The 26517-nt window shown below is 35.3% G+C and overlaps 1 protein-coding gene across 1 annotated transcript in view; it reads left to right on the plus strand.

Annotated features, from left to right (window-relative positions):
- Positions 1–21341, plus strand: part of LOC133189429 (uncharacterized) — a 31223-nt gene extending 9882 nt beyond the window's left edge. The window contains exons 3-7 of the mRNA XM_061324801.1: positions 2183–2443; positions 12613–12690; positions 14601–14767; positions 21000–21057; positions 21154–21341. Coding sequence (XP_061180785.1) covers positions 2183–2443; positions 12613–12690; positions 14601–14767; positions 21000–21057; positions 21154–21341 — 752 coding nt within the window. The remainder of the gene's footprint in view (positions 1–2182; positions 2444–12612; positions 12691–14600; positions 14768–20999; positions 21058–21153) is intronic.
- Positions 21342–26517: the final 5176 nt, after the last annotated feature.

Consider the following 26517-nt stretch of genomic DNA (forward strand, 5'->3'; position numbering starts at 1 on the left):
GCCACCACTTGCCGGTGGAGAGCTGCAAATTTTGTCCTATACTCGACACTTACGGTCATTGAGCAGTGAGGGATCTTTTTCGTGCCAGCACCTACTGCGACACGGGACCTCGGTTTATACGGTCTCATCCGAAGGACCGGTCTCCACGTCCCACAGTGGGATTCGAACCCGCGACATAAGGATCAACTCCTTACTCCGCGACTCTAGAGCGAACGCTCTAACCACTGCGCCACGCGGGCGACGAGCCTTGTGGAACCTTGATCGTTACATTATTTTCATCTGAAAGATCCCCTTTCCAACTAACTCTCTCTACATGATTTACAGACATGATTTAAACCATTCGAAAGTATTTTTACATATACATATACCAAAGGACATGAGCTTTTGTAATACAACCTTGTGATTTAAGTGTCAAATGCTTTCCTTAAGTATATCAAATACACCCGTAAGGTTACCTTCATCAATATTTTTAAGCCATCTATCTACATGTACTACAGAAATAAATGTACTTCCACATGACTGTTTGGGTCTAAAAGTAGACTGATAATCTGTTATTCTTGTGAATTTACAGAAAAAAATTGTCCTCAAAGTTGGAGGGATGTGCAGCTAGAAAAATTGATGCAAAAATGTACTTTGGGTTAGTCCATTTTTCTATAGAGTCAACATTTTGTAGACTCTTTAGTAATAACCTCCCCGCACTATCAAGGACAAGGTTTCTTACGACTTGCAATTCTGTAAAGGTGGTTGTGGAGCTTGTAGAACTGCTTCTTTGGCGTGTACATGTGGCTGAGGAGCAGTTTGTGAAATTGGAAGAAGTTTTTGTTGAGGTTGTAAAGCTTGTTGTGGGGCCAGAAAAAGTGGTCTAGGAGTTGGTTGTGGAATTTAAAGAGGGTATTGTGGAGCTTTTAGAGCTGATTATGGGGCCTGTACAAGTACCCGAGGAGCTGGTTTAAGAATTGGAAGAGGTTGTGGATCTTCCAGAACTTGTTGGTCCTGCAGGCGTGGCTTAGGAGCTTGTTGCGGAAGTGAAAAGAGTTGTTATGGAGCTTGCAAAGCTGGTTTTCGGGTCTTAACAGGTGACCGATGAGCCTGTTGTGGGAACATTAGGAGGATCTTTTGGGGCTTGCAAAGCTGGCTGTCGGACCTTTACAGGTGGCAGAGGAGGCTGTTGTGGAACTTAAAGAGGTTGTTGTGGAGCTTGTAAAGCTTGTTGTTGGGTCCTTGTAGGTGGCCGAGGAAAATGTTGTGGAACTTGGAGAGGTTCTTGTGGAGCTTGCAAAGCTAGTTGTGGGGGTTGTACTGGTGGCTGAGGAGCTGGTATTGGAATTTTAAGATGGTGCTGCGTAGCCCGTAGGGCTTATTGTGAAGCCTGTACAGGTGACCCAGGAGCTGGGTGTGGAAACTGTTGAGGTGAAACCCGCACAGCTGTAGTGGAACTTACAGTGGATCAGGGGCATATCAATCTAAGGAGGGGGACAGCGTTTTTGCTCTTTTGGAGGGTGCTTTTGTTGTATTGTTCCTTCTGTTGTCTGTAGTCGTTTGCGTTACTGATTTCCTTGATGCAACATCCTACATTCAAACGAAGGGAAAAGATTTTAGTCCAATACAATTCATAAACATGTAGAACATGAATAAATCAACGAATGAACAAAATCTGTATTCTGTAATTTCATATGTACTCTATACCTTAACTTTCTTAAATGAGTTGCTGACAAAATTTATTAAATATGCACATTAGTGAAAAACAATTTTGTGAAAAAAAAGAAAAAAAGACAATAATGATGTGTTAAGCTGGAGCAGCGCCTGAGCTACCGTGACGGTCCCCACAGCTAAGAGATTCATTTTAAATAATTTTTGTACATAAGTATTTTTATTCTATAAAAGTATAGTCTTCAATTATTTGTCTGAAAAGTCGGATCTTTCAGATTGTCCTTTTTATACAAATTCCATAATTACACATTAAACAAAAATCATGTTAGTGAGCAGGGTGTCAGTAGAACAATATGGCGACTGAAATTATATTTATATTCCATCTTTTTTATTGAGTTATAACTCAGAAATCATTCATAATGTTCACTGCTCAAATAAATTTACAGATAAATAAATCAAACTGTTGAAGGGGTCCAGTGACTACTGGCTAGTGAATTTTATTAATTCATAAAATATTTTTTTAATATTACAGGTGATCAACAAAATGACTGGAAGCAGTTTAGATTTAGGCAATTTTATTTGGATGTCTCAGATTCACCAGCAGCATCGACTACCACAAGTCAGCGAACCCGATGTTATACTGACAATTCGACTTATCCAGATTTACCTGACAATATAATTGATATTCCGTGTGAACAGACAGTAAGATATATAATTGTGGAAACCAAGTACATCTCTATTGAATCCAGAGATACCAGTCCTATCCTGGAAATTTGTGAAATAGAAGTTTACGGTAAAACAACGATTAAAAGATGCCCGATATATTCAAATATAATGTATTCAAAAAAAAAAATAAAATTTAAAAAAAAATAAATTTATATATATATATATATATATATATATATATATATATATATATATATATATATATATATATATATATATATATATATATATATATATATATATATATATATATATATAACTATAGCATAGCTCGTTGCAATGCAACGAGTATGTCTTCCGATGCACGATTCACATCGAAAGTATGTATTTTTAGATTTTATCCTAAAAAGAATAAATTTAGGCAAATTTTCCAAAAACTTAGACACACACAAAAAAATTATTTTCCCACAACTTTCGGTTCCGATTCCAACATTTCCGGTCATTATGTCGTCACTTCCAGTTGATGTCAAAATTCTAAATTCAAAAAGGCCAGAAAATAATTAAAACTCGATAACAAGTCATTTTATACTATTTCTAATGATTTAAGAGAAAAACTTTATTTTTCGGCTGCTTCCGGTTTACACCAGTGGTTATTCCTATAGATTGTGTTTGTTGTCCATTATCCATATAAACATTAGTTTTATATACCTTTATTGCAAACTGTTTAATTTTTTTTTATAAAACGCTAAATTAAGCATCATCCCCGGTGTCAATTGGCAGTAAGGATGCAAAAAAGAGGGTTATGCATAACTTAAAGAAATTTTCTATCTTCCTTGAAAATATCATGATTCTGTCTTGAGTCGTTTATTTGAAAATGCGTGGACAAAATGACAATTTGGAAAATGAAAATCTGATAAAAAATGCGACCGCAAGTGATTTACAAAAATAAAAGAAAATGATATGATAAAAATGATTTGAAAATGATGCAACATTCCTGAAAAAAAAAAAAATCTTTGAAATCGCTCGACTAGTTTCCGACAAATCACGAAAACTATGAAAACGCAGCTATGTTTTAAGGCTCCCAGCAGCATTAAATTACGTTAAAAACATGTCATTACATTTTCAAATTCGATGTTGATTTCAACATGTTGAATGTGATCGTAAATACAGACGATTTGGGAAAAGGGATCTCTCAGCTTCACATCACCACATTTGTTGCGATATCACATGACGCAGTTGATCACCTGACCGTCATTTAGATATTTTTTAAGTGTTCCACATAAATTGCTTCATCGCAAATGCACAATTTTTTATTTACATTTTGTAACTTAAATAAAATAAATGTATCATAATGTACCTGAGAAAAGCTAGGGACGGGGTTTGGTATTGTTAATGTTTGAAATATTTCATTAGAAATTCTTTCCCACACATTTGAGGGTATATTCCGTTCTCTATCTTAATCTGTAACAAAAAGAAGGGATTTTATTTCCATCCCAAGCAAGATTCATTTACAGAACATTCTCCTCCTATGAATTTTTACAAATATTTTAAAAATAATCCTTACAATCACTTCCACCAGCATTGTGCTGCCCCAAGTTAGAACTTTTCCGGAAATACGGAACTTATATGTCATAGGTTTTATCTTTTACTTTGTCATACGTTTAGAATACGCTGTTTACATGTGCTCGCTCCTTGTGTATCGCACTTTTATTTGATCCAGCACGGAGTAAGTGTTGTTTTCTTCATGTATTATTGTATAAAATGCTTATATGTGTTTCCGAAAGTATGTGTTAAATGATTATTGTCAGGATTTTTGTCTAAGTCATGTTTTGAGTGAATTCTTTGCATCCGAATTTCCTAGTCATAGGTCTATTTTAGTCTACAATGTTTCTTGGCAAATATTTGTTTACATTAACTTGTTAATTTCTGTTGAAAGTGTATACTTGCAATATTAGGACTACATTTATTATTGTTTATATATATCAATACTTTATAGACGCAAATTAAATGATTAAGTGCCATGTTTAAATGTGTAAATTGTGACTGTGATTCATGTTGTACTAAGTATCTGTTTTTTTTTATATGTTTTAGTTTTTTACCATGCTCATGCATATGGACATCAATGTTGAATAAACGTCCTATTCCTTGATGACTGGTTATCTTACTGAGTTTGAGTCAGTACAGTAAAAAATCCGTGGATTGTGCATCATGGAGTCAGATCTACAGAACTGCACCTATGACCCTGACATTGTCGTGAAACGAGAAGCAACTTCCGTGAGATCCTCTGCTATCTCCCAGTCCAGTTCAGTACTACTAGCCCGGAAGCGTGCTAAGGCAGAAGCTACCCGTGTGAAGTTGAAGTTTGCCGAAACAGAAGCTTTGATAAAAAAGCAACAGGCCATTATCGAGGAAACTCGCAAGTTAAACATAGCTAAGGCAGAGCGCCAAAACAGTGAATTAGAAGCTGATTTAAAGTTACTCAGTCGATAAAGTGAAGCAGCCGCAGCCGCTGCAGAAGTGGAGGACTTGGAGTATGTGGATGTAAGAAACAGTGTTCTTGACATTCCAGTATGTGATAAGAAGAAACTTGTGGAACAGTATGTGGAAAAACATTCGCCACATTCAAGTGTACACGTGAAAGAAGAACAACATTCTAATGTTCAAGACTGTAACGAGATATCATCACTGTGTTCAGATACCCCCAGAGTTAGTCGACAGTTCGTACCTATATCCACACTTGTACCTACTGTACCTGATCCCTGTGTGGACTTGGATAGTGTTTCACGGGACTCTGTGCCAGCTGGGACGTCATTGAATCCTCAGGCAAAGGCATTTTTTGCCAAGGCTCATACAAGTACTCCTGCTACCACTGATTTTAAGGACAACATTATGGCAAATGAACTTACACGTTTCCTTATGAAGAAGGATTTACTGCTATCTCGCTTTACAGTGTTCAATGATCAGCCCGAATCGTTTCCTGTCTGGAAGTCCTCCTTCGTACATATATCACAGGATCTTGGCGTCAACCCTAGAGAAGAATTGGACCTTTTTGAAATGGCTCGGGCCAGAATCATCGAAACATGCCCATAGCATAAGGATCGCAAATGCAAGTGACCCAGCAGAAGCATTAAGGAAAGTGTGGGAAAGATTAGACGACAGGTATGGTTGGCCAGAACTTATTGAGTGTGCCCTAAAACAAAAACTGACTAACTTTCTAAGGTGACAAACAAGGACACTGATAAACTGTATGCCCTGTCCGAGATTGCGTCCATTAAAGAAAACCCTACCTACTCTTCCTTACTTGCGTATTTTGATTCATCGTCTGGAGTCAACCAAGTTGTAGCTAAGCTACCATACAACTTGCAGACGAAGTGGATGGACAGAGCTTCGAAATATAAGACTTCACAGAAAGTTTCCTTTCCACCGTTTACGTTCTTTATGGATTATGTAAAGGAGATGACCAAAATGATGAACAATCCGAGTTTTCAGCAAACTCTGCAGTACACATCAAAAAGGGAAGAAACGTTTCGCTTGACTCCACTCAGACAACCTATAAGAGTTAAGAAAACTGATGTGAGTTCTGAAAGCATATGTCCAGTTCACAAGACGTGTCACTCCCTTAACCAATGCAAAACCTTTCGAGCAAAGCCAATTCAAGTTCGCAGAAAATTTCTCAGTGACCACAAGATATGTTATGGATGTTGTAACTCAGATAAACATGTGAAACGTGACTGTCAAAAGAGAACAAAATGTGATAACTCTGGCAGTGAGGATCATCCATCTGCTTTACATGTGACAAGCAAATGCAGTAGAGAAAAACAGCAAGAGGAGAATGAATCGTCTATCCTAGCTTCTCCACAGCACGGCGGGGAGGGAAAAAAAAAACTCGCGGAACTCAACGAGTAGTACGACTGAAATATGTGAGAATTCTTCATTCCCGGGAAAGTCTTGTGCAAAGGTACTGTTGGTAAGGGTGTACTCTTCTTGTCGCCCTGACAAGTCTGTATTGACTTATGCTCTCCTCGACGATCAGAGTAACAGATCTCTAGCTACTACTCACCTTCTTGATCTTCTGGATGTGAACTCAGAAGAGGTGGCATATTCTCTTGCGTCATGTGCTGGTTCCTTTGTGTTTTCGGGATGTGTGGCTGAAGAATATGTTGTTGAATCTCTAGACGGAAGTGTCAAGATGAACCTGCCGCCACTGATTGAATGCAATAACATTCCTGATGTGAGAGAGGAAATACCGACACCGAAAATTGCACATCATTACACTCATTTGATGGACATTCAGGAATTCATTCCTCCGCTTTCAGAAGCACGTACTCTCTTGCTGATTGGACGCAACCTGCCTGGCGGTCATCATGTTCTTGACCAGAGGGTTGGATCAGGAAACGAGCCATTTGCCCAAAGGCTAAGATTGGGATGGATCATTGTGGGTGAAACCTGCTTAGGAAAAGTTCACAGAAATCGAATATCAGTGAATAAAACATTTGTTCTTGATAATGGACGTCCTACATTGTTTAGACCATGTGAAAACAGGATTCATGTTTCTGAGAAGTGGGACAGCATAGGTTCGTCAGTATTCTCCAGGAATAAAGACGACAACAGGGTCGGCCTCTCCATTGAAGACAAGCAGTTCATTCGAGTGATGGAGAAGAGTTTACACAAGGATACAGATGGAAATTGGGTAGCGCCTCTACCGTTTTGTGAAAACCATCCTCCACTGCCTAATAATAGACTACAGACACTTAACCGTGCTAAGAATCTCCATGCTAGTCTGTCCAAAGATCCTGTGAAACTCCAGCACATGGTGACATTTATGCAACGCGTATTTGAAAGCAAGCATGCAGAAGTAGCTCCGCCATTAACAAGTAACGAAGAGTGTTGGTACCTACCAATATTTGGGGTGTACCACCCCCAGAAACCAGGTCAGATTCGTGCTGTTTTCGACTCGTCTGCACAGTTTCAAGGACTCTCCCTGAATAGCGTCCTCCTATCTGGACCTGACCTTTCAAACAATCTGCTTGATGTCCTTCTGAGATTTCGTATGGAACCTGTTGCCATCTCTGGAGACATACAACAAATGTTCCATAGCTTCCTAGTTGAAGAAACCCATAGGAACTACCTGAGGTTTTTCTGGTATCAAGACAACAATCCAAGTGACAGTCTTATAGAGTACCGCATGAAGGTACATGTATTTGGGAATCGACCTTCCCCAGCTTTGCAAACTATGGACGGAAATCATTCTCGAGAAATATGGAAGTGATGTGAGAGACTTTATTCAGAGAAACTTTTATGTGGACGATGGATTGATATCCCTACCCACATCAACTGAAGCAATTGACTTGATGACGCATACTATGTCTGCCCTTAAGAATGAAGGAAATCTACGCTTACAAAAGATCGCTTCGAATAAAGAAGAGGTCATGAGTGCATTCGCAAATGATGACCTTGCAAAGGACCTTAAGGATCTGGACATTGGCAATGACCAACTTCCTGTACAGCGCAACCTAGGATTAAACTGGGACTTGATGTCAGAAACATTCACATTTAGAGTGACTGGCGCTGAGAAACCTTACATACGTCGAGGCATTCTGTCTGTTATCAACAGTCTATATGACCCTCTGGGCCTTGTCGCTCCTGTGACTATTCGGGGAAAGATGATATTACGGAAGATTGTAACAGATAGTTCTGATTGGGATAGTCCTCTGCCGGAACAGTACCGTTCTGAATGGGATTTGTGGAAAACGGAACTTCAGTGCCTCCAAGATATTAACATTCGCCGCACGTACATGAAACATGACGCCTCTCTCAGCAAAGCTGTAAGACGAGAAATTCATGTCTACTCTGATGCATCTGAGGATGCAATTGCAGCGGTGACATATCTGAAGACCATTTCCCAGGAAGGCGAGATACATGTTGGAATCATCCTAGGCAAGGCAAAGGTAGCACCTAAACATGGAAATTCGATTCCACGCCTTGAATTATGTGGAGCTCTCCTGGCTGTAGAAATCTACGACATTGCAGCGAATGCATTAGACATTGCAGTTGATTGTGTTCAGTTTCACATTGACAGTAAGGTGGTATTAGGCTACATAAATAACTGTGTCTGACGATTCTACATGTATGTGAGCAATCGTATTGAACGTATACTTAGAACTACAACGCCTGAACAATGGACATATGTACCCACTCACATGAACCCTGCAGATTGTGCTACCCGCTCGCTTCCTGCAAGTCAGATGCAAAACAGCCCCTGGTTGCAAGGGCCTGTTCAACTCTACAAGAAAGGTCAGAACGAGGTCAAGCTGGACAACAGTACATTTTCTCTTGTTGACCCAGAGAATGATAAGGAAATCAAACCAGCTCTGGCTGTTCATGTAATGAAGTCTTCTATCGAGGACCAGTGCATATTTGGAACCCATAGATTCAACAAGTTCTCATCATGGACTGCTCTTGTAAGAGCATTTGCCTTTCTACGGAACAGAGTGTGTGCCTTCAAAGAGAGGAATGTTGGCAATAGTTCACACTTATGTGTTGACTACAAGGCTGTTGAGACATTTCAGTTAGTTGAACGATGGATTATTGAGACAGTTCAAAGAGAAACATTTCCTGAGGAGTACTCATGTTTACTTGACAAAAGGACTCTACCTCCTAACAGCTCGTTACTTACCTTGGATCCGTTCCTCAATCAGCATGGTCTGATTTGTGTTGGTGGACGTCTCAGAGATTCCGACTTAGGTAAACACGAGAAGTTTCCAGTGATTCTTCCACGCAAGCACCACATTAGTACCTTGCTAGTACGACACTACCATGAACAAGTAAAACATCAGGCCGTTTCTTCACAGAAAGCATGATACGATCCGCTGGCTTCTGGATTGTAGGTGCCAAGCGCTTGATCTCTTCAGTGATTCATGCATGTGTAAAGTGCAAAAGACTCCGTGGGAGGCTAGAAACCCAGAAGATGGCTGATCTTCCGGTGGACCGTGTCAGTCCCGCTCCTCCTTTTAGCTACACAGGAGTTGATGTGTTTGGACCTTGGTCAGTGGTGACAAGACGCACCAGAGGCGGACAGGCTAGCAGTAAGAGATGGGGTGTGATATTTACGTGCCTAAGCATACGGGCCATTCATATAGAAGTAGTAGAGGAATTGTCTTCTTCCTCATTCATAAATGCACTGAGAAGATTCACAGCTATCAGAGGTCAAGTGAAGGAATTAAGATCCGACCCTGGAACAAATTTTGTTGGCTGCACTAAAGATCTTCAGATTGAGGCAATCATTGTTGAGGGTGCTAAAATGAAGAAGTTTTTGTTCGACAAGGGAACAGTTTGGCGCTTCAACCCACCTCATTCATCCCATATGGGAGGGGTTTGGGAGCACATGATCAAGACTACCAGAAACATACTAGATTCCATGTTGTCTGAAGTGAGTGACAAAAATTTGACGCATGAAGTGCTTACTACCTTTATGTGCGAAGTGTGCACCATAGTCAAGGCGCGACCAATCGTTGCGATCACCTCAGATCCTACGAACCCATTCTTACTTAGTCCATCAATCTTACTTACTCAAAGGACAAGTGCAGATGTACAACCCTTTGTGGACCTGAATCCGAAGGACATGTATAAGGAACAGTGGCGTCGAGTACAATATCTTGCCGAACGTTTCTGGAATCGCTGGAAGCAAGAGTATCTGCAGACCTTACAACCTAGAAGGAAATGGCAGTGTGACAAGACCAACTTAAATCGTGGTGACATTGTTTTGTTGAAAGAGCCCGAGAGCCACAGAAACAACTGGCCGCTTGGAATGGTGGAAAACGCTATTTGTGGAAAAGATGGTCGTGTTCGAAAAGCGGAAGTTCGCATTACCAAGAATGGCTTGTCAAAGACTTATACAAGACCGGTGACTGAACTTGTTCTGCTTTTGAGTGACAAGGGAAATGATCTAGACACTTCCAGCAGTGACAAAGAATAATGTGCTTTATCGTGTTTAGTGCAACGAAACATACTTTGTTATGATTTGTGAATTAGAATACCTGTTACATTTGCACCATATTGATTTTGTGCTAAATGATTGTAATAGTTGTAGTGATATCTTGTAAGATATCAGGCGGGGAGTGTGCTGCCCCAAGTTAGAACTTTTTCGGAAATATACTTATATGTCATAGGTTTTATCATTTACTTTGTCATACGTTTAGAATACGCTGTTTACATGTGCTCGCTCCTTGTGTATCGCACTTTTATTTGATCCAGCACGGAGTAAGTGTTGTTTTCTTCATGTATTATTGTATAAAATGCTTATATGTGTTTCCGAAAGTATGTGTTAAATAATTATTGTCAGGATTTTTGTCTAAGTCATGTTTTGAGTTAATTCTTTGCATCCGAATTTCCTAGTCATAGGTCTATTTTAGTCTACAATGTTTCTTGGCAAATATTTGTTTACATTAACTTGTTAATTTCTGTTGAAAGTGTATACTTGCAATATTTGGGCTACGTTTATTATTGTTTATATATACCCATACTTTATAGACGCAAATTAAATGATTAAGTGCCATGTTTACATGTGTAAATTGTGATTGTGATTCATGTTGTACTAAGTATCTGTTTTTTATATGTTTTAGTTTTTTACCATGCTCATGCATATGGACATCAATGTTGAATAAACGTCCTATTCCTTGATGACTGGTTATCTTACTGAGTTTGAGTCAGTACAAGCATGTTATACATACACACATAAATTCTACCTTAAACCATGACCCTATAAACGTGTGCATTTTAAAGTCTCGTTTCTTGCAATATCATATTGAATACAGATATTTTCAATCTAAATAAATTAAATAAAGTAATGTCAAAATATTCGACAATAATTACGTACCCTCAGGCTTAAAACTATAGTCAAGACACATGCATTTTACAATGTCGTTTTAAGACTTTTCATGTGGTGTGAAGTACGACTTGAACTTTATGACACTCTCCCCGTCATGATTGATCAAGCTTGCGGTGATTTGAGGTCATTTTTCATTATGACGTCATATCCTGGTTGTACAGAAGTGACTGCAGAAAATTGTACCGTAATACTATTAGGGAAACCTTAACCTACCGGTGCCCGCAAATGGAATAATGATAATAGGAAACAGGGTGAAAACAGTAATGTCTTCCGAAAGAAGTCGGAAAACCTTAAGTAGTATTTTCTTCATTTATCTACTGTACAAAAAATGCAGACATATACATATAGAGTTAGACAAGTAACCGAACAATAGTTGTACCTGTCATAACAAAGTAATTAAAAATTATTTCCTTTAATTATGCTCACAAGATCTTCTAATAGCTTCCTCTTCCTTTTCACAATATCTTTGAATAAAGTTTGCTTAAATATAAGTGGCACACGTAACCTTAAATCAAATGAGCGATCCAGAGATGAGTTTTCAAATTAATAAATAAGCTCCACTATACAAGGTGACGTTATACTTCGTTGTTTTATATTAATTAAGCATTAATTTGAATTATTTTAGCCATCGAAAAAAAATATATGATAAATAAAATCATAGCCTTAAAGTAATCAATAAAAAAGTAACTGAAAGATATCAATAATTGATAAGTTACCCTTAGAAAGAAAAAAAGAAAAATAATATTTCCAATTTGCAAACTTTAGTTTAATACAATATTTAGAATATTCATGTATATCTTATTCAAGCAAATTGATCAAGACGTATTTTCAAGACCAAAAATATATCAGGCATTCATGCATCAGAGAGGATAATGTTTTTTTTACCTTTAGCAGCAACTATTGAACTTGTAAAACTGCAAACTCTAAGGCAGTACAAAAAAAATGTCTCAACTCATTTTCTGAAGGAAACATAAGAAATCTTTCAAACTAAAATATTTCATCACTGATTTGCACTCATATCTAATGAATTGCTCGTTGATAAGCGGTCAAGTTTTGAGGTAATTTTAATTTTTTTTGTTTTTATCTCAAAGGGTTATAACTTAAAGTATGCCATATCTCTCTGCTTAAATGTATCATATGATTTTTTTCTTTGTGCTCGGTCGATATGTTTTTTTTTCTGAGATGTCGATATACCCAAGGATTGATTTTATGTAAGGGCCATATTTGTAAAATATATATTACTGTTTTCAAAATAAAAGAAAAATGTGTTTTGTCTGACCATAATTTTTTTTTTTGGTCAAATAATTATATCTTTTTGCGCCTTACAAATATTAAACATAGTAAATTATATAAAAAATAAATTTGATAAATAATTTTCTGACATTTGTAATAATTAATTCATTTTTAAGGTTGTGATATCGGTTATTATGGCCTATTTTGTTCCTCTTGTGGGGATTGTGAAAACTGCAACATTGAAAAAGGCTGTTGTAAGTATAATTCATGTCAAAGTTTATTAAGCTTTATAGCAAAATGTTCATATTTATTATAAAGATCATTGTTGAAAAAAGATCTCTTTATTCAAAATCCGTCATGAATTTTGATACTAGTATTTAATTATGTAACTAACGAAAAGGGGAAATTGCGCTTGTATTCTTTTTAACATGTAGCTGTCTCCTCCATATCATTTTTAATGGAATAAGAGGCAAAAATGCAATATTTTACATATGTATAGAAAAACACGGTTACAGACTTATTTAGGTCATATTTGTCACGTTGCTAAAATGCTGCACATACCGTTAATTTACAAAATAAAAGTTATCTGTACCTGATTTCCAAATTAATGCAATTTCTAACGTATATTAGATCCATAGCTTTAGGTTCATGACATCTATCTGTTGAGCTGTTGTGCCTAGTACCGTTTAACAATTCAACAAGTTGTAAGGAAATGTCCTTGATTGATTGACTGTATGCTGTTTTACGTCCCATTCAAGAATTTTTTCACTCATACAGAGATGTAACCATAAACTGATGAAGGGCTTCAAATTTTGACCTTTACTCGGCACTCAGGGCCACTGAGCAGTAAAGGATCTTTATCGTGCCAACGCCTGCCGTGACACGGGGCCTTGGTTTTTAAGGTCTCATCCGAAGGACCTGCAACTTTCACTTCAAAGTGCCGAGCGCATGGCGAAGGAACAGTTAATACCCATTTTTTTATCGACTTAGGCCAGTCGCGGCCGAGATTCGAACTCACGACCTCCCGATCACGGAAAAAGCGCTCTACCGACTGAGCTTAAGTAGTTCTCTATGAGTAGAGAAAAAGATTTAATAAGATGTAATGCAGTTCCTGTATATGACCAACTAATCACCAACCCAGAGTCTGAGCCAGAAAGTCAAGGGGCCAGGGAATGTGGTAAAAGGTTGAGTAGATGCACTCAATTGTAATAATGAAAATGAAGTTTTCTTAACACAAATCAAGAAGTTAAGAAGATGATTTTCGAAGACAGCATTGCCTTTATTGGTTTTGGACTTTTTACCCCCTCAGGCCTAAGAGAGACAGGAACCGTGAAATTCCATTTTGTTTCCCTTTACACATAGATACAATATACTTAGGAGTTTGAAGGACAACGCTGAAAATTTTCAAAATATATGATAGTCGCAAGATACAAGACATAACAGAAAACAATAGATTACTTGAAAAACTCATTTGACCAAAATACATGCATTAAAAAATCACAATTGTCTATCAATGAAGTGCATTAAGAGTGTTTTAAGTTAAAAGGTTTTCAGGTAAACGCCACACAAAATTATTTTATCTCTAAATGAGAAATGTCAGATTTACTTTAAGTAAAAAGGTAAACGTGTCTATATATTCTTTATGTCATTATTCAACAGCTTGCAGTCAAAATTGTGTAAACAGTACCTGTGATGCGAATTTGAACTGCAACCTTGATTGTTACCCGGGATACTGGGGAAAAAAGTGTCAGAACCTTTGTCATCATACCAACTGTCTAACTAGTGTCTGCAATAAAACAAACGGAAATTGCCTTTCCTGCAAGCAGGGATTCTATGATGATGAATGTAGCACGTATTGTTCCAACTGTTCTGGGGAAACGTGTAGCAACACGGGCTTCTGTGTTAATGGATGCATTACTGGGTTTTACGGTAACAATTGCGATAGACAATGTGGTAATTGTAACCCAAAAAGTTGTGACAGATACACAGGAAATTGTGATGTCTGTGATATAGGATTTTACAGTGACAAATGTGATATACAATGTACAACAACTTGCTACAATCAGACATGCAGAAAAGGTGATGGGTATTGTTTTGGATGCAAGGAAGGGTTTTTTGGATTTCAATGTAAGAACATTTGTAATGTTAACTGTTTTTCATCAAGTTGTGATCAAGATACTGGCCAATGTAATAGAGGTTGCAAAAATGGATTTTATGGTTCCTTCTGCAACATGTCATGTAGTTCCAATTGTGCACCGACTGGCTGTAATACCAAAAATGGAGCTTGTATCGGAGGATGTCAATCAAACTGGACAGGAATCAAGTGTGATGGTGAGTTTATTTCTCCTGAGTTATATTCTCTTACTGATTTTGTATTTTTTATCATACGATATGCAATGAAACTCAATGTGTAAGCATAGATATGAGAAATCTAAATATGAAAAACATTAGCTATGGTGATTTACTGAAAAAATACGTTTTATTAACCTGAATTTAATTCTCACGTATTTTTAAAAAAAAGATTTTATGGAACAATTATTAGAATACATGAAAATTTTGATTTGATTATTAATACCATATAGCTATATTGCGAAAATATTTTGGTGATTTACTGTAGTATTGTTGGAAGCACGTGCAATTTAATTTTGGATTCATTTTTTTTTAAATACATATTTTTTTAACCTCCTTCTGTTTGAAGACGTAATCAGTCTCTGTCAAGCGAAATGCAGAGACATTCGGCGAACCACAGATAGAGGAAGTACGAATAACCCCGAAAAAAGATTACCCTGAATGTACAAATTACACCCGGAAAACTAGTCCGAAATATCTGACGTTTTCCTGGCTTTTTTTTCACGATTTTTATATTTTATGTGCCAGGAAAACGGCAGAACCGGCGCCATTACGAAAACTGGAAATTCGCCGCCTCCAACTGGAGGCAGCATTCTCGGGTTGATTTTCGATACTTGCGGACCGAATTAAATGCTGAATTCACAACTTATCAATAGAACAATGCCTTTAGTACTCATCAACATCGTTTTTTATGGTTTGTTTAATAAATATATACAGTCCGGTGAAAACATTTTATCAGACGCCCGAGTTTTGTTTTCAATTCGTGTATTTTAAAATCTTGCAAGACCTGTATCGAAATGTAGAGTGATATTTTCTTTTCATCGATATAAGGGAGTACTATAGGCATTGTGCTATTGATAAATTGTAAGTTCGGCATTTAATTCAGTTCGCAAGTATCGAAAATCATCTCCGGTTGGAGACGGCGAAATTTCCAGTTTTTGTAATAGCGCCGGTTCTGACGTTTTCCTGGCACGTAAAATATCAAAATCGTGTAAAAAGCCAGGAAAACGTCAGATATTTCGGACTACCGGAAAACATGTGCACGTGGCTTATGGCCGAAACCACAGGAGGTATTAAAGAAGGAAGAAAAGTAGTGGTTCTGTAATGTACCTGCTGGTAAAATCACACCGTGTAACATGATGCAATACTGGTAAAGAGGAATATCTCAACAAAAAGTACACAAACCACTGTAAGGACAACTTTTTGCATATCAGGTTTGGTTAACTGTGGGTAAAAGGTTCTGCGCATTATAGGGTTATCTGGACATAAATCCGAGTCAAGCAATAAGCAACATGCATCTCCATCTCCTTTGAACGAAGCTGGAAAACGTGAGATGTGAACTGCGCTGTCATCTTAAATTATATCTGTGCACAGGTGGAAAAAAAATTTCGTCCCCCCTTGGGGGGGGGGGGGCAATTGACCATCCTCACCTTGCATCTGCATCTGGTTCGACGATTTTTGAAGAATTAGATTTTCAACGAAATAGAATTTCGTATTTGATTACTGTTTTAGAGTACCCCATTTGGAACACAGAGCAGTCCATGAGGAGTAAAAAAAAATCCGGTCCACAAGCCCTTTTTTCCCGAAATTGTTACATTGCAATAAACTACAATTAAAGCAATAATTATGAAATCGATCACATTGCAGATAATGCATGCGACACAAATCATTCAACTTATTTTGAAAAACTTGTTTCCAATGACTGATACCTTGTATGTCAATGAATTTTAAAAAAAAAAAAAAAAACCTTTTTCCCCTTTTTTCATATTATATTTTTATGGGAAATATTTAAAATCTTTAGAAGCTCGTGATTCAAAAAGAAGATTTTCAGTTACCAAGTGATAGTGGAGTCGGATGACGTGAACATACCAAATGGAGCGGGGGAATTTCCAAAGAGTCCTCAGCATATTGAAGGGGATAGTCAGAGAGATAAAAGAGCTTTGAGACAAGATTTTGTCTCAAATCAATGTAAGGTGTACCAAAAATTCCAAAAAATCTCGGGATCATTGTTGCCGTGAATCTTTGGTAAACTGTTAGTCCCGAGTTTAGCAAGTTTTATCAAAACCCAGGATAATTAAATTTTATTCTGCTAATAACTTTCTAATTTACATTAAATTGAAAATGGTTTTAATCTTTTTAAAAGGAAGGTAGAAAGATATTTTACGCTAGCAATTCTATACAAAATCCTTAATTTTGCACATTTTTACAATCAACTTAAGTTTTTGGTCTTAGTCGTAAGTTCTTTTGTAAAACGGACCGAAGGCTTTTTGACATCGATGACAGCTGCTTTTTATGCCCCCATGATCGAAGATTCGGGGGCAAATAATTTTTGTTCTATCCGTCTGTCCGTCTGTTTGTTGGTCAGCAAAAACTTTAACATTGCCCATAACTTTTGATTGGTTGAAGCTATGGCTTTGTTATTTCACATGTGTATTTCTTTGGTTACCATTATATTTGACTTTTTGACATTGACCTTGGAGTTTGACCCAGTTTGCAAAATCTTACCCAAATTTTACATTGCCCATAACTTTGAAGAGTTGGTGCTAGGGCTTTCATACTTCACATATTTAATCGTTGTGACAAGACCCTCCTTTGAATACCAACAACTCTGACCCTTTGACCTTGACCTAGGAGTTTGACCTACTTTTGAAAACTTTAACCTTAGCCATAACTTTTCAACGGTTTGAGCTATGTCTTTTATACTTCAATTAATTAATCCTTGTGACGAGTCCTTTCTTTGGATACCAACATCTTTGACCTTGACCTTGGCGTTTGCCCTTCTTTTGGAAAAATTTAACCATGGCAATAACTTTTGAACAGTTGGTGCAAGGGCTTTCGTTTTTCACATGTGTATTCCTTGTCACAAGTTCTTCCTTTGGAAACCAACAATTGTAGGCTATTGAACATTATCTTAGAGATTGACCTTCTTTTGAAAAACTTAAACTTTGGCCATGACTTTTGAACGGTTGGTGCTAGGGCTTTTATATTTCACATGTGTATTTCTTTTGCAAAGGCCTTTCCTTTGGCACCATTAATTTTGACAATTTGATCTTGACCTTGATGCTTTACTTACTTTTAGAAAAAAAAATATCTATATCTATTTTTTCTATATTTATCTATATTTCATATCTATTTAATGGTAGCAGCTAGGGTTTTCATATTTCACAGATATATTCCTCTAGACAAGACCTTACCTTGGGTACAAACATGATTTGGATTTGTGGAAGCTTAATCTTCGCTATAAGTTTCCCCAACAGGGGCATCAGTGTTTCACAAACACTTCTTGTTTCAATGCAAATGGAACTCGTAAATTTATTTACATTGTCATTGGTCATTTACAACATTATTTTGCTAAAAAAAACATTCTGATTGTACACAGAAGTATAAAAGATGCTTGAGTTTCTGAATGACAATATGTAGCTTTTGGAGACCAGATCTTCCAACAATCTGTCGAAATTCCCTTCGATACCAATTGCAAACGGTTATTAGCAGACCTGTTTTGTACTCATATGAAACAGAATTTATTCGAAATCTTATACATGAGAAGAAGAAAACACTTGCCGTGGCCTTCAACTCAACAATTAGATATATCGACGACGTATTATCAATTAATAATAGTAACTTCCATTCATGTGTTGACTCAATATATTCCAGTGAGCTTAAAATAAAAGATACCACAGAGTCTGACGCATCTGTTTCATATATGGATATTTACCTGAAAAAAAAAATCGTTAATGGTAACCTTACAACCAAGCTTTGTAATAAACATGATGACTTCAACTTTTCAATCGTCAACTTCCCTTACTTATGTAGCAATAAACCCTTTTTACCTGCATATGAGGTTTATGTCTCTCAGATGATTCCATAAGCAAGTGCATGCTTTACGTACGAACATTTCTTAAACGAGGCAAGGTATTGACAGACAAATTGATTAAACAAGAATATCAAACGTCTCGTTTAAAGTCATCATTTTGCAAGTTCTATGGTCGGTACAATGACCTTGTCAGGAAATAATATCATTATGTCAAATGCTGACTGACTTTTTCACAGAGTCGCATGACTTTGTTTAACTACGTCATAGTCTCGTTTATATGAGTGCAAAACGTGTAAAGCATCAGTTCTTGTATAATATTTTGATAATTTTTTTACTTTAATTACCATCTTATATAAAAAAAAAAATTAAAAAGTTTTAACATTCTTGTAAATATTAACAAATTATGAAAAAAGATTGATCCACTCCTCTGTTTCCCTAAACTGCGCATCCAAAAAGTCGGTGACGTCATAAACGATGTTAGTACAGCAAGATCATAATCGGTTAACACAGGCCTAGGGGCGGTATTATTATGTAAAAACAGGTCATAATCAGTATATGATGAAATATTTTGAGAAACGGAGAACACAAAAATTAGTTTTGCATGACTGATGACGGAAATCTTATGTAAGTATATCTTATTTCGCTTATTCAGCTTACGTGTGACGTCATAGTTGGTTTTTCCCGTACTCAAGAAATGTAACATTGCACGTTTTTGTCATGCTTATGTCCTTTTTAACGATGACCTGTGAAATAATGAGGTCAGCTTCATCATTCGAAATTTTTACAGTTAATCAATAATTTGAAGGATTTGCATTTCAACGTAAATTAAAAAATATTGAATGATAGAATTTTTTGTAAATTACGTTTTTTATTGTTTATGTTGTCTTAAAAAGTGCGTAATTTTCCCTATCCTGATGCAGTGTGATAGAAAAAACTTGCGTTTTTCGAATTTTAAATCCTAGTTATACTCTGAAATATTTTAAAAGATACATGTACACTTTGATTTTTTTATATGTGCTTTAAAAATCCCATTGTGGACAGAGTAATGAGCCCGGAAACATGGAGAATAAAAACTCCACTTAGATACTGTAGGGTATAGTATTTGTCAATCAATATCCCTAAAATAAGGTAAGAAATCTAATAATATAACTTCTTTAAGATATGTGGGACATACTTAATTAGAAATATACAAAATATGAAAAAATTGAATAACAAGTATTTTTTCAGCCCAAGGTCCTTCTCTTCCTTAAATGGACTTTTGAGCTTGAATAATGTTCCTTTTCTCTATAGTTCATCATCAAAATCGTTTGTGGTGTGTCTTAGACTTCATTGACGTTGGACGAGTGTGACATCTTATTATATAAACTGTGATATAAACTGTGTAAAATTGTAATCATTTTTAAAAAAAAGATAATTGTTAGGCATACGTGTATTTGTTTGATACGTCTTGATTAATCTAAAAGTATATCTTGAATGTAGATCATAATGTGTCATTGAAAACGTGTCACAAGGTCTGTTCTCAAAATCAGAAAGAGGATCTTGTGATCCTAGGTTTACAAGGTGCTAATATCCCCGGAACCTTCGGATGCTTAGTGTATTGTGCACCTTTTTTGACGTTTGCAAAGCATCGTACTCTTCTCTTTTTTGATACTGAATACAGATTTTTTTTTAAGTTTGTTTTTACGTATTGTATATTTTGTATATTTAGCATGGATATCAATAATAAAACATGGATGATATACATGTACGTGAATATATCTGCTGCCAGGTATGAAAGCTATGTATTCTTCAGTACGTAAAGAAACTCTTAAGCTGAATTCTCTTTTTCAAGGAAATACTTGAAATTTCAAAATATCTTCCATGTTCAATGTCGATACGTTTTACATCATTCACATAAAAATGAATGCAGTTGGGTACATTCTGATTTGCTTATAAATATATGATTATATGTGTTTCCTTCTTTACATGAATACTCAGGAATGCGATGCATTTGCATTACGAATGTCATTTATTATAACTTTGGGAGGGAACGTTTTGGGAAAACTTGTAACAATTAACTTCAATGCTTGTTTGCTATATTTCTCATTTTCAGTATATCTACAAAAACATAAAACCAATAACTGACATAAAAAAATAAAAAAAAAAAGGTCTCTTGAATACTGATTCTATGTATCGGAAAACTGTATCGAATATAGATACCTGTAGAACGCTTTTTTGTTTTGTGTTTTTTTGTTTTTGTTTTTGTAAAAGCTTTGGCAATGCAGTGCCAAACACAAGCTTTGTTCACTCCAAATTAGTTATTAGGTAGTGTTTTGGTTACAAGCTTTCAGAGTCAAAATTTATTTTAATGTTGACTGTAATTGTTTTCACGAAATGTTTTGTTTGATCTCCTTTTAACAGAATGTGACTCAGAACATTACGGGTTTGATTGTTCCAAGGAATGTACGTCTTCATGCAAGTCAGGGTGCTATAGCGACACTGGCATGTGTAAAGGTGCTTGTGAAATTGGTAAATATGGAGCCTTATGCAATAAAGCATGTCACATAAACTGCAGAAATGGATGCAACAGAAACAATGGTAGTTGCAAAAATTGTATTGATGGAAAATTTGGAGTCACTTGTCAAAAAAGATGTGGAGCAGGGTGCAATTCCAACTGTGCTCAAAATGATGGAAAATGTACGTGCAAAACAGGCTGGCAAGAGGACTTTTGTGATGGTAAAACACGAAAAAGACATCAATTGATTTACGTTCTGATCATCATTTTAAAGATCATGCTAATATATATATATATATATATATATATATATATATATATATATATATATATATATATATATATATATATATATATATATAATTTTACCCAATACCTTTGTCTTTTCATCATTTATTTTTCAGAAGTGTTTTAAATCTGAACAACATTTATCTTTGATAATTTACTAAGGAAATTGATATCTAGAGAATAAAATTTCTGAAATTGTATTACTCTGTGTCATTTTCCTGTTGAAATAGAATGTAGTCCCTTCTTCTACGGTGAAATGTGTGAACATAAATGTAGCAAGAACTGCCTTAACGGTTCCTGTTTTTCAAACAATGGATCATGCACCATGGGATGCCTTCAGGATTTTATTGATGAAAAATGTACCGGTAAGAAGAGGATTTGGTAAAAAATTGTGTCGAATTTAAATAGATATAAAATTCATATTTGATAGGAGAAATGCAACTTTTTTGTAATTGTGAATGTATAATAATTGGATTTTACTTATGTACCAGTACTGTAGGTTTTATTTTGTTGTCTAGTGTTAAAATAAATAAATAAATAAATAACTGTAGAAATATCGGACGATGAAGCTTACCTCAGTCTTGTACATGACTTCGTTAGAAACGACGTAATCGTGATAAAAACGCTAACTGTTTATATTTTCCGAGTACGAAAAAAACAACTATGACGTCACACAAAAGCATTTGCGAGCGATATAAAATAAAATTCTGCTCACATCTAACCAAAAATTATGATTGTGCTTCCTCTTTCTTTTAATGCCTAAAAATAGGCTGACAATAAAATGTTTCGTTTAATGAAGTTGACCGTGTAATCAAGTGTGCTTGATCTTGCGGCACTAACAGATTACGTATGACGTCACTGACTTGTTAGACGTGCAGTGTAGGGAAATAGAGGATTGGATTAATCTTTGTCAGAATTTGTAAATTCTGATATAAATTTCAAAACTTTGAAACATTTTTTTATTTATGATGATAAAGCGCAACAATTTAACAACTACTGGTGATTTTAATAATTTTTTGCATCTTTATTAAAAGGGATTGTGCCGTAGTCAATTGTGTCATGTGACATGTGTCCGGCATCCCCTTAGATACTGTACATGTCTTGCTTGTTATGAATTTCATCTTCGATTTTTTTTAAAAATTGAATTAACGTATATAAAGTATCATTTGAAAGGCAGTTTTGTTTAATTAGTTCTAACAGATTATTTTATTTAAAACATTCTCCTGAGTAATTCAGTAAAATGATGATCACTTATAGGAACCTGTAAAAAAAAAAAAAGAAGTGTTTAAAAATCCTTTAAAAATTTATTCATCCTTATGAACAAAAATCAAAAATTTGCTGCGTATTGTTTCCATGCTTCTTTTTTTTCTATTAAAGTAAGTCTGCAATCATCGAAGACCAAACCAAACATCAATTTGACAACGTTTGCTCTGTATGTTGTGATCGCAGTTCTCTTCATAAGTATTTCTCTCAACGTATTTTTCATTATTCGGTGAGTTTCTTTTAATTTTTCGCAATTTGATAGTTTATATATTATGTAATAAAGGTAATGTATAACGCACGTTACTCATTTTATTTATTTATTTATTTTTTTGGAATACACCATTGTAGTTATGACACGACATGCATCTTTCCAAAAAAAAAAAAAAAAATAATAAAAAAAAAAATAAAAAAATAAATAACAATTCAATGCTCGTCTCAATATTTGTTACTCACTGTCTTGTCTGCAAAAGTGAATTATATTTCAAATCCTTGTATTATCCTTCGGGTAAGGTACAAATAATGAGAAAATCATTTGCATCAGCAATACTATATGTGAGCGTGAATTTTCAGTTTTGGTTTGAAGTTACACTTGCACGGCGTTCAATGTTTGTGTCCCCAAATATAAATCATCACTTAATTTTTGTCCTCCCCATCCCTGTTTTGAGTATTATATCGCAAAGCTTTTTCTTAAATTTAATAAGGAAAATATACGAGGAATTTAAATATAAATATATAGTTTTGAGGTACAATATTTTTAGCTTTTATAGACATGAAAGAGAAGCCATCCATTTACTACAATTCTCTGTCCATTTCATTGTAACAGGAATGTCAGGCAAAGACATCACAAAAACAAAGACTCGGAGAAGGTTAATAGCAAAAGTGATACAGAAGGATATGCAAACACAACTGCATATGACAAAGTGGAAGATAATGCTGGCTATCAAGAACTTGGGGAATTAAGTCAACATTCTCATTATGATCAACTCAAGTGAATGATGCTTAATTTTTAGCAATTTTGAACCGAAGTCTAGGTAACTGTACCCTTTTTTATAAAATAAAAAAAATATGGTAAGCAAGATTGATGAAAAGAATGCTTTATTTGACTTGCGTTGTTTTTGTTATTGAAATTGTCATGTCAATGTCTTTACTGTTTCTTTTTATGATGTGTTTAACAATGTAAAAAGATAGGGAGATAACGTACAGTAATCGATCTCAAAAAAATCTATAAACAATACAAATCTGTCAAGAGGGCATTAAACACGGACCCTGGAAATTTCAGAGGTGGGATCAGGTGCCTAGGATGTGTAATCATCCCCTGTTGAACGGTCGCATCCGCTGTGAGCCGCATGATTTGATCACAGTTACACTGCATAGTCAAATATAGTATAAAAAGGCATAACATTTAGTATGAAACACATCAGCCAAAATACGACACAATGTTTAGTTTGTTTGTTTGTTTGTATGTTGTTTAACGTCCCTAATGTTTAGTTATATTTGCTAACAAAGTCATTATAACAACCATAGAATTTTCGAAATGCTAAAATGTTAAAATCCTTGTAACATCATCTTATCTGTCAGTAGCTTGCCTCTTTAAAAATGATCGTACTCAGAAAAAAGCTCTTGAGTAGCGAATAAATTGGGAGACATAGAGACCATAAGCAGGTGATAGTGGAATATATCTACATAAAAAAGGAAAGTTGACGATAGAAAAAAATGAAGTTATCTCGTTTGTCATACAATTTACTTGTCAGTTGGCCATTATCGTATATCGTGAGTAAAACATCCAAATATGAATCAAACATGGCAAACTCTGTGGTGTCCTTTATTTCAAATTCACTTCAGATTTTGAATGAAAATAACTATTGTTAATTGATAAAACATCGTCAATATAAATTGAAGGCCACAGCAAGTGAATTCATATTCTCATGTATTTTTTTAAAAAGAATATTGCTTCATAGGCATATAGAAACAGGCCAGTTTATAAAGTAGCACAATTCCAACAGCTTTTGGAAGTCTTTAGACCTGATCTCCGAAGACAACATAGATGTTGTCAATGAGGAAACTCCAGCATCCTTTATCAACTTCAGAGTTCTTGTGTGTGCAATCTGAGTGATTTTTAATGAAATACTTTTGCTAATGACCAATCGCAAGTCTCCTCATGGCAAGAATATTACCGACGTCGTTATGACGTTACTTTCATTTTCATATGATCTGCATATATGTTTAAACTTTCACTTCTTTTTAATAAACATTATTTATATTTTGCCATAAACCGTTTTGTTTTGTGTTGTCACATTATTTCAAGTTCATTTTTTATTGCGTAAATCTACTAAATCATTAGATTTAAAATGAGTGTCAAAGAAAAAAAAAATAACAACGTTGCAACATTCTTGATGTGCGTTGATAGACGGGACCCAGCGTTGTGTTTATTTTATTACTATATAAATTATTGCATAAATCTGATTAAATTTTAAAGCAGAAATCAAAATAGATAGAGGTATAAGTATGTTCATTCTGATGAAAACATTTGAATGTATAGCAATTGTGACATTACGTTTGGATAAACACACGTTGATCTGATGATTGTTATTTGAAGAGAACCTGAAACAAGAAAAGAAAGAAAACAATTTGTACATGTTTCGCTTACAAAGTTCGTTTAAAAACTTGCGTCCCTCTGAATCGGCGCAAATACATTAAGAATACGGAAAACATTGGCAAGTTGTAAAATGAAATATTAAGATAACAAACAGTACTCAATCTCACAAGTCAATTCAAACAAAAGAAATCAAGAGCAGATTTAAATATATATCTTAAAACAATTTCCCTTCCTAACCAGTACTCTAATCGCTGCAAAAACAAAAAAAAAAAAAAAAAAAAATTTCTTAAGTTCTAAACATGATTAAAATTTGTGATTTACTTGAACCATAATAGTTTAAAAACGAAGACTGTTCTTGTTATTCTTTATCTATAATTTCAGAGAAGAAAACGACTCCTTATGCTCTTCACAGCGAACATGAGCCTCATCACTTTTTGTCATTGTGTAAGCATCTTTTGGCATGATATAAGAATACAAAAGTCACTTTATAGATACAAGTATATTCAAAATAAAGAAAATTCGTAAACTAAGGAAACATATGTGTTTTCTCCTACCCTCTCCCTCTCCCCTTAGAAATATATTTTCAGGTTTGGACTAATTTTTTCTCTTACATTTGTTTCGCTTGTCAAAATATTCCCGAGTCTGATAAATGAACACCTTTTTCTTTCACAAAAAAATCCTGAATCCGTCCATATTAATACTTATAAAGTGCAGAAATTTAAATTAATTGCAATCTACCAAACATATCATACCATTATGACGACCAGATATTCCGGCAGCCTCTTTTAAGCTTAAATTTAGAAATTACAATGCATGTAATTTACACTGTATTCCTAAAATACATATCAAAAATATTTGCAGAATAAGTATATGGATTTTTTTTTATCTGTTGCATGGTTCTAGTCTCCTGATTACCCTCGACAAACCAAGAAACAGTCTTGTTTACGTATATAAAGAATAAAATTTGTGCTTACATTAAACACTTAGCAAAGAAAAAATGAAGATTATGATTTCTTTTCTTTATCGCTTATTACCGTCTTCCTTGGAAGACGGTATACAGAGTTGAAGTATTTTACAGTCTTCGGACTATATATTTCCTCTCTTTTGTGATTGGTAGACATTGCATGATGAGAAAATTTTCAATTATTTCATTGGCGTGAAATGCTGTTCAAGGCAAGGGAGATAATTTTCTGATGCTCTAATTTTCGTGCGAGTTAACAATTTTTCAAGATTTTCAATCGTAAAGAAATGTGACAAAACGAACAGTGGAAATTGGC

The sequence above is a fragment of the Saccostrea echinata genome, unplaced genomic scaffold (genome assembly GCF_033153115.1).
Source record: "Saccostrea echinata isolate AGI-Se365-2 ecotype Australia unplaced genomic scaffold, CSIRO_AGI_Sech_v1 ptg000018l, whole genome shotgun sequence".
Classification (NCBI taxonomy): Eukaryota; Metazoa; Mollusca; class Bivalvia; order Ostreida; family Ostreidae; genus Saccostrea; species Saccostrea echinata.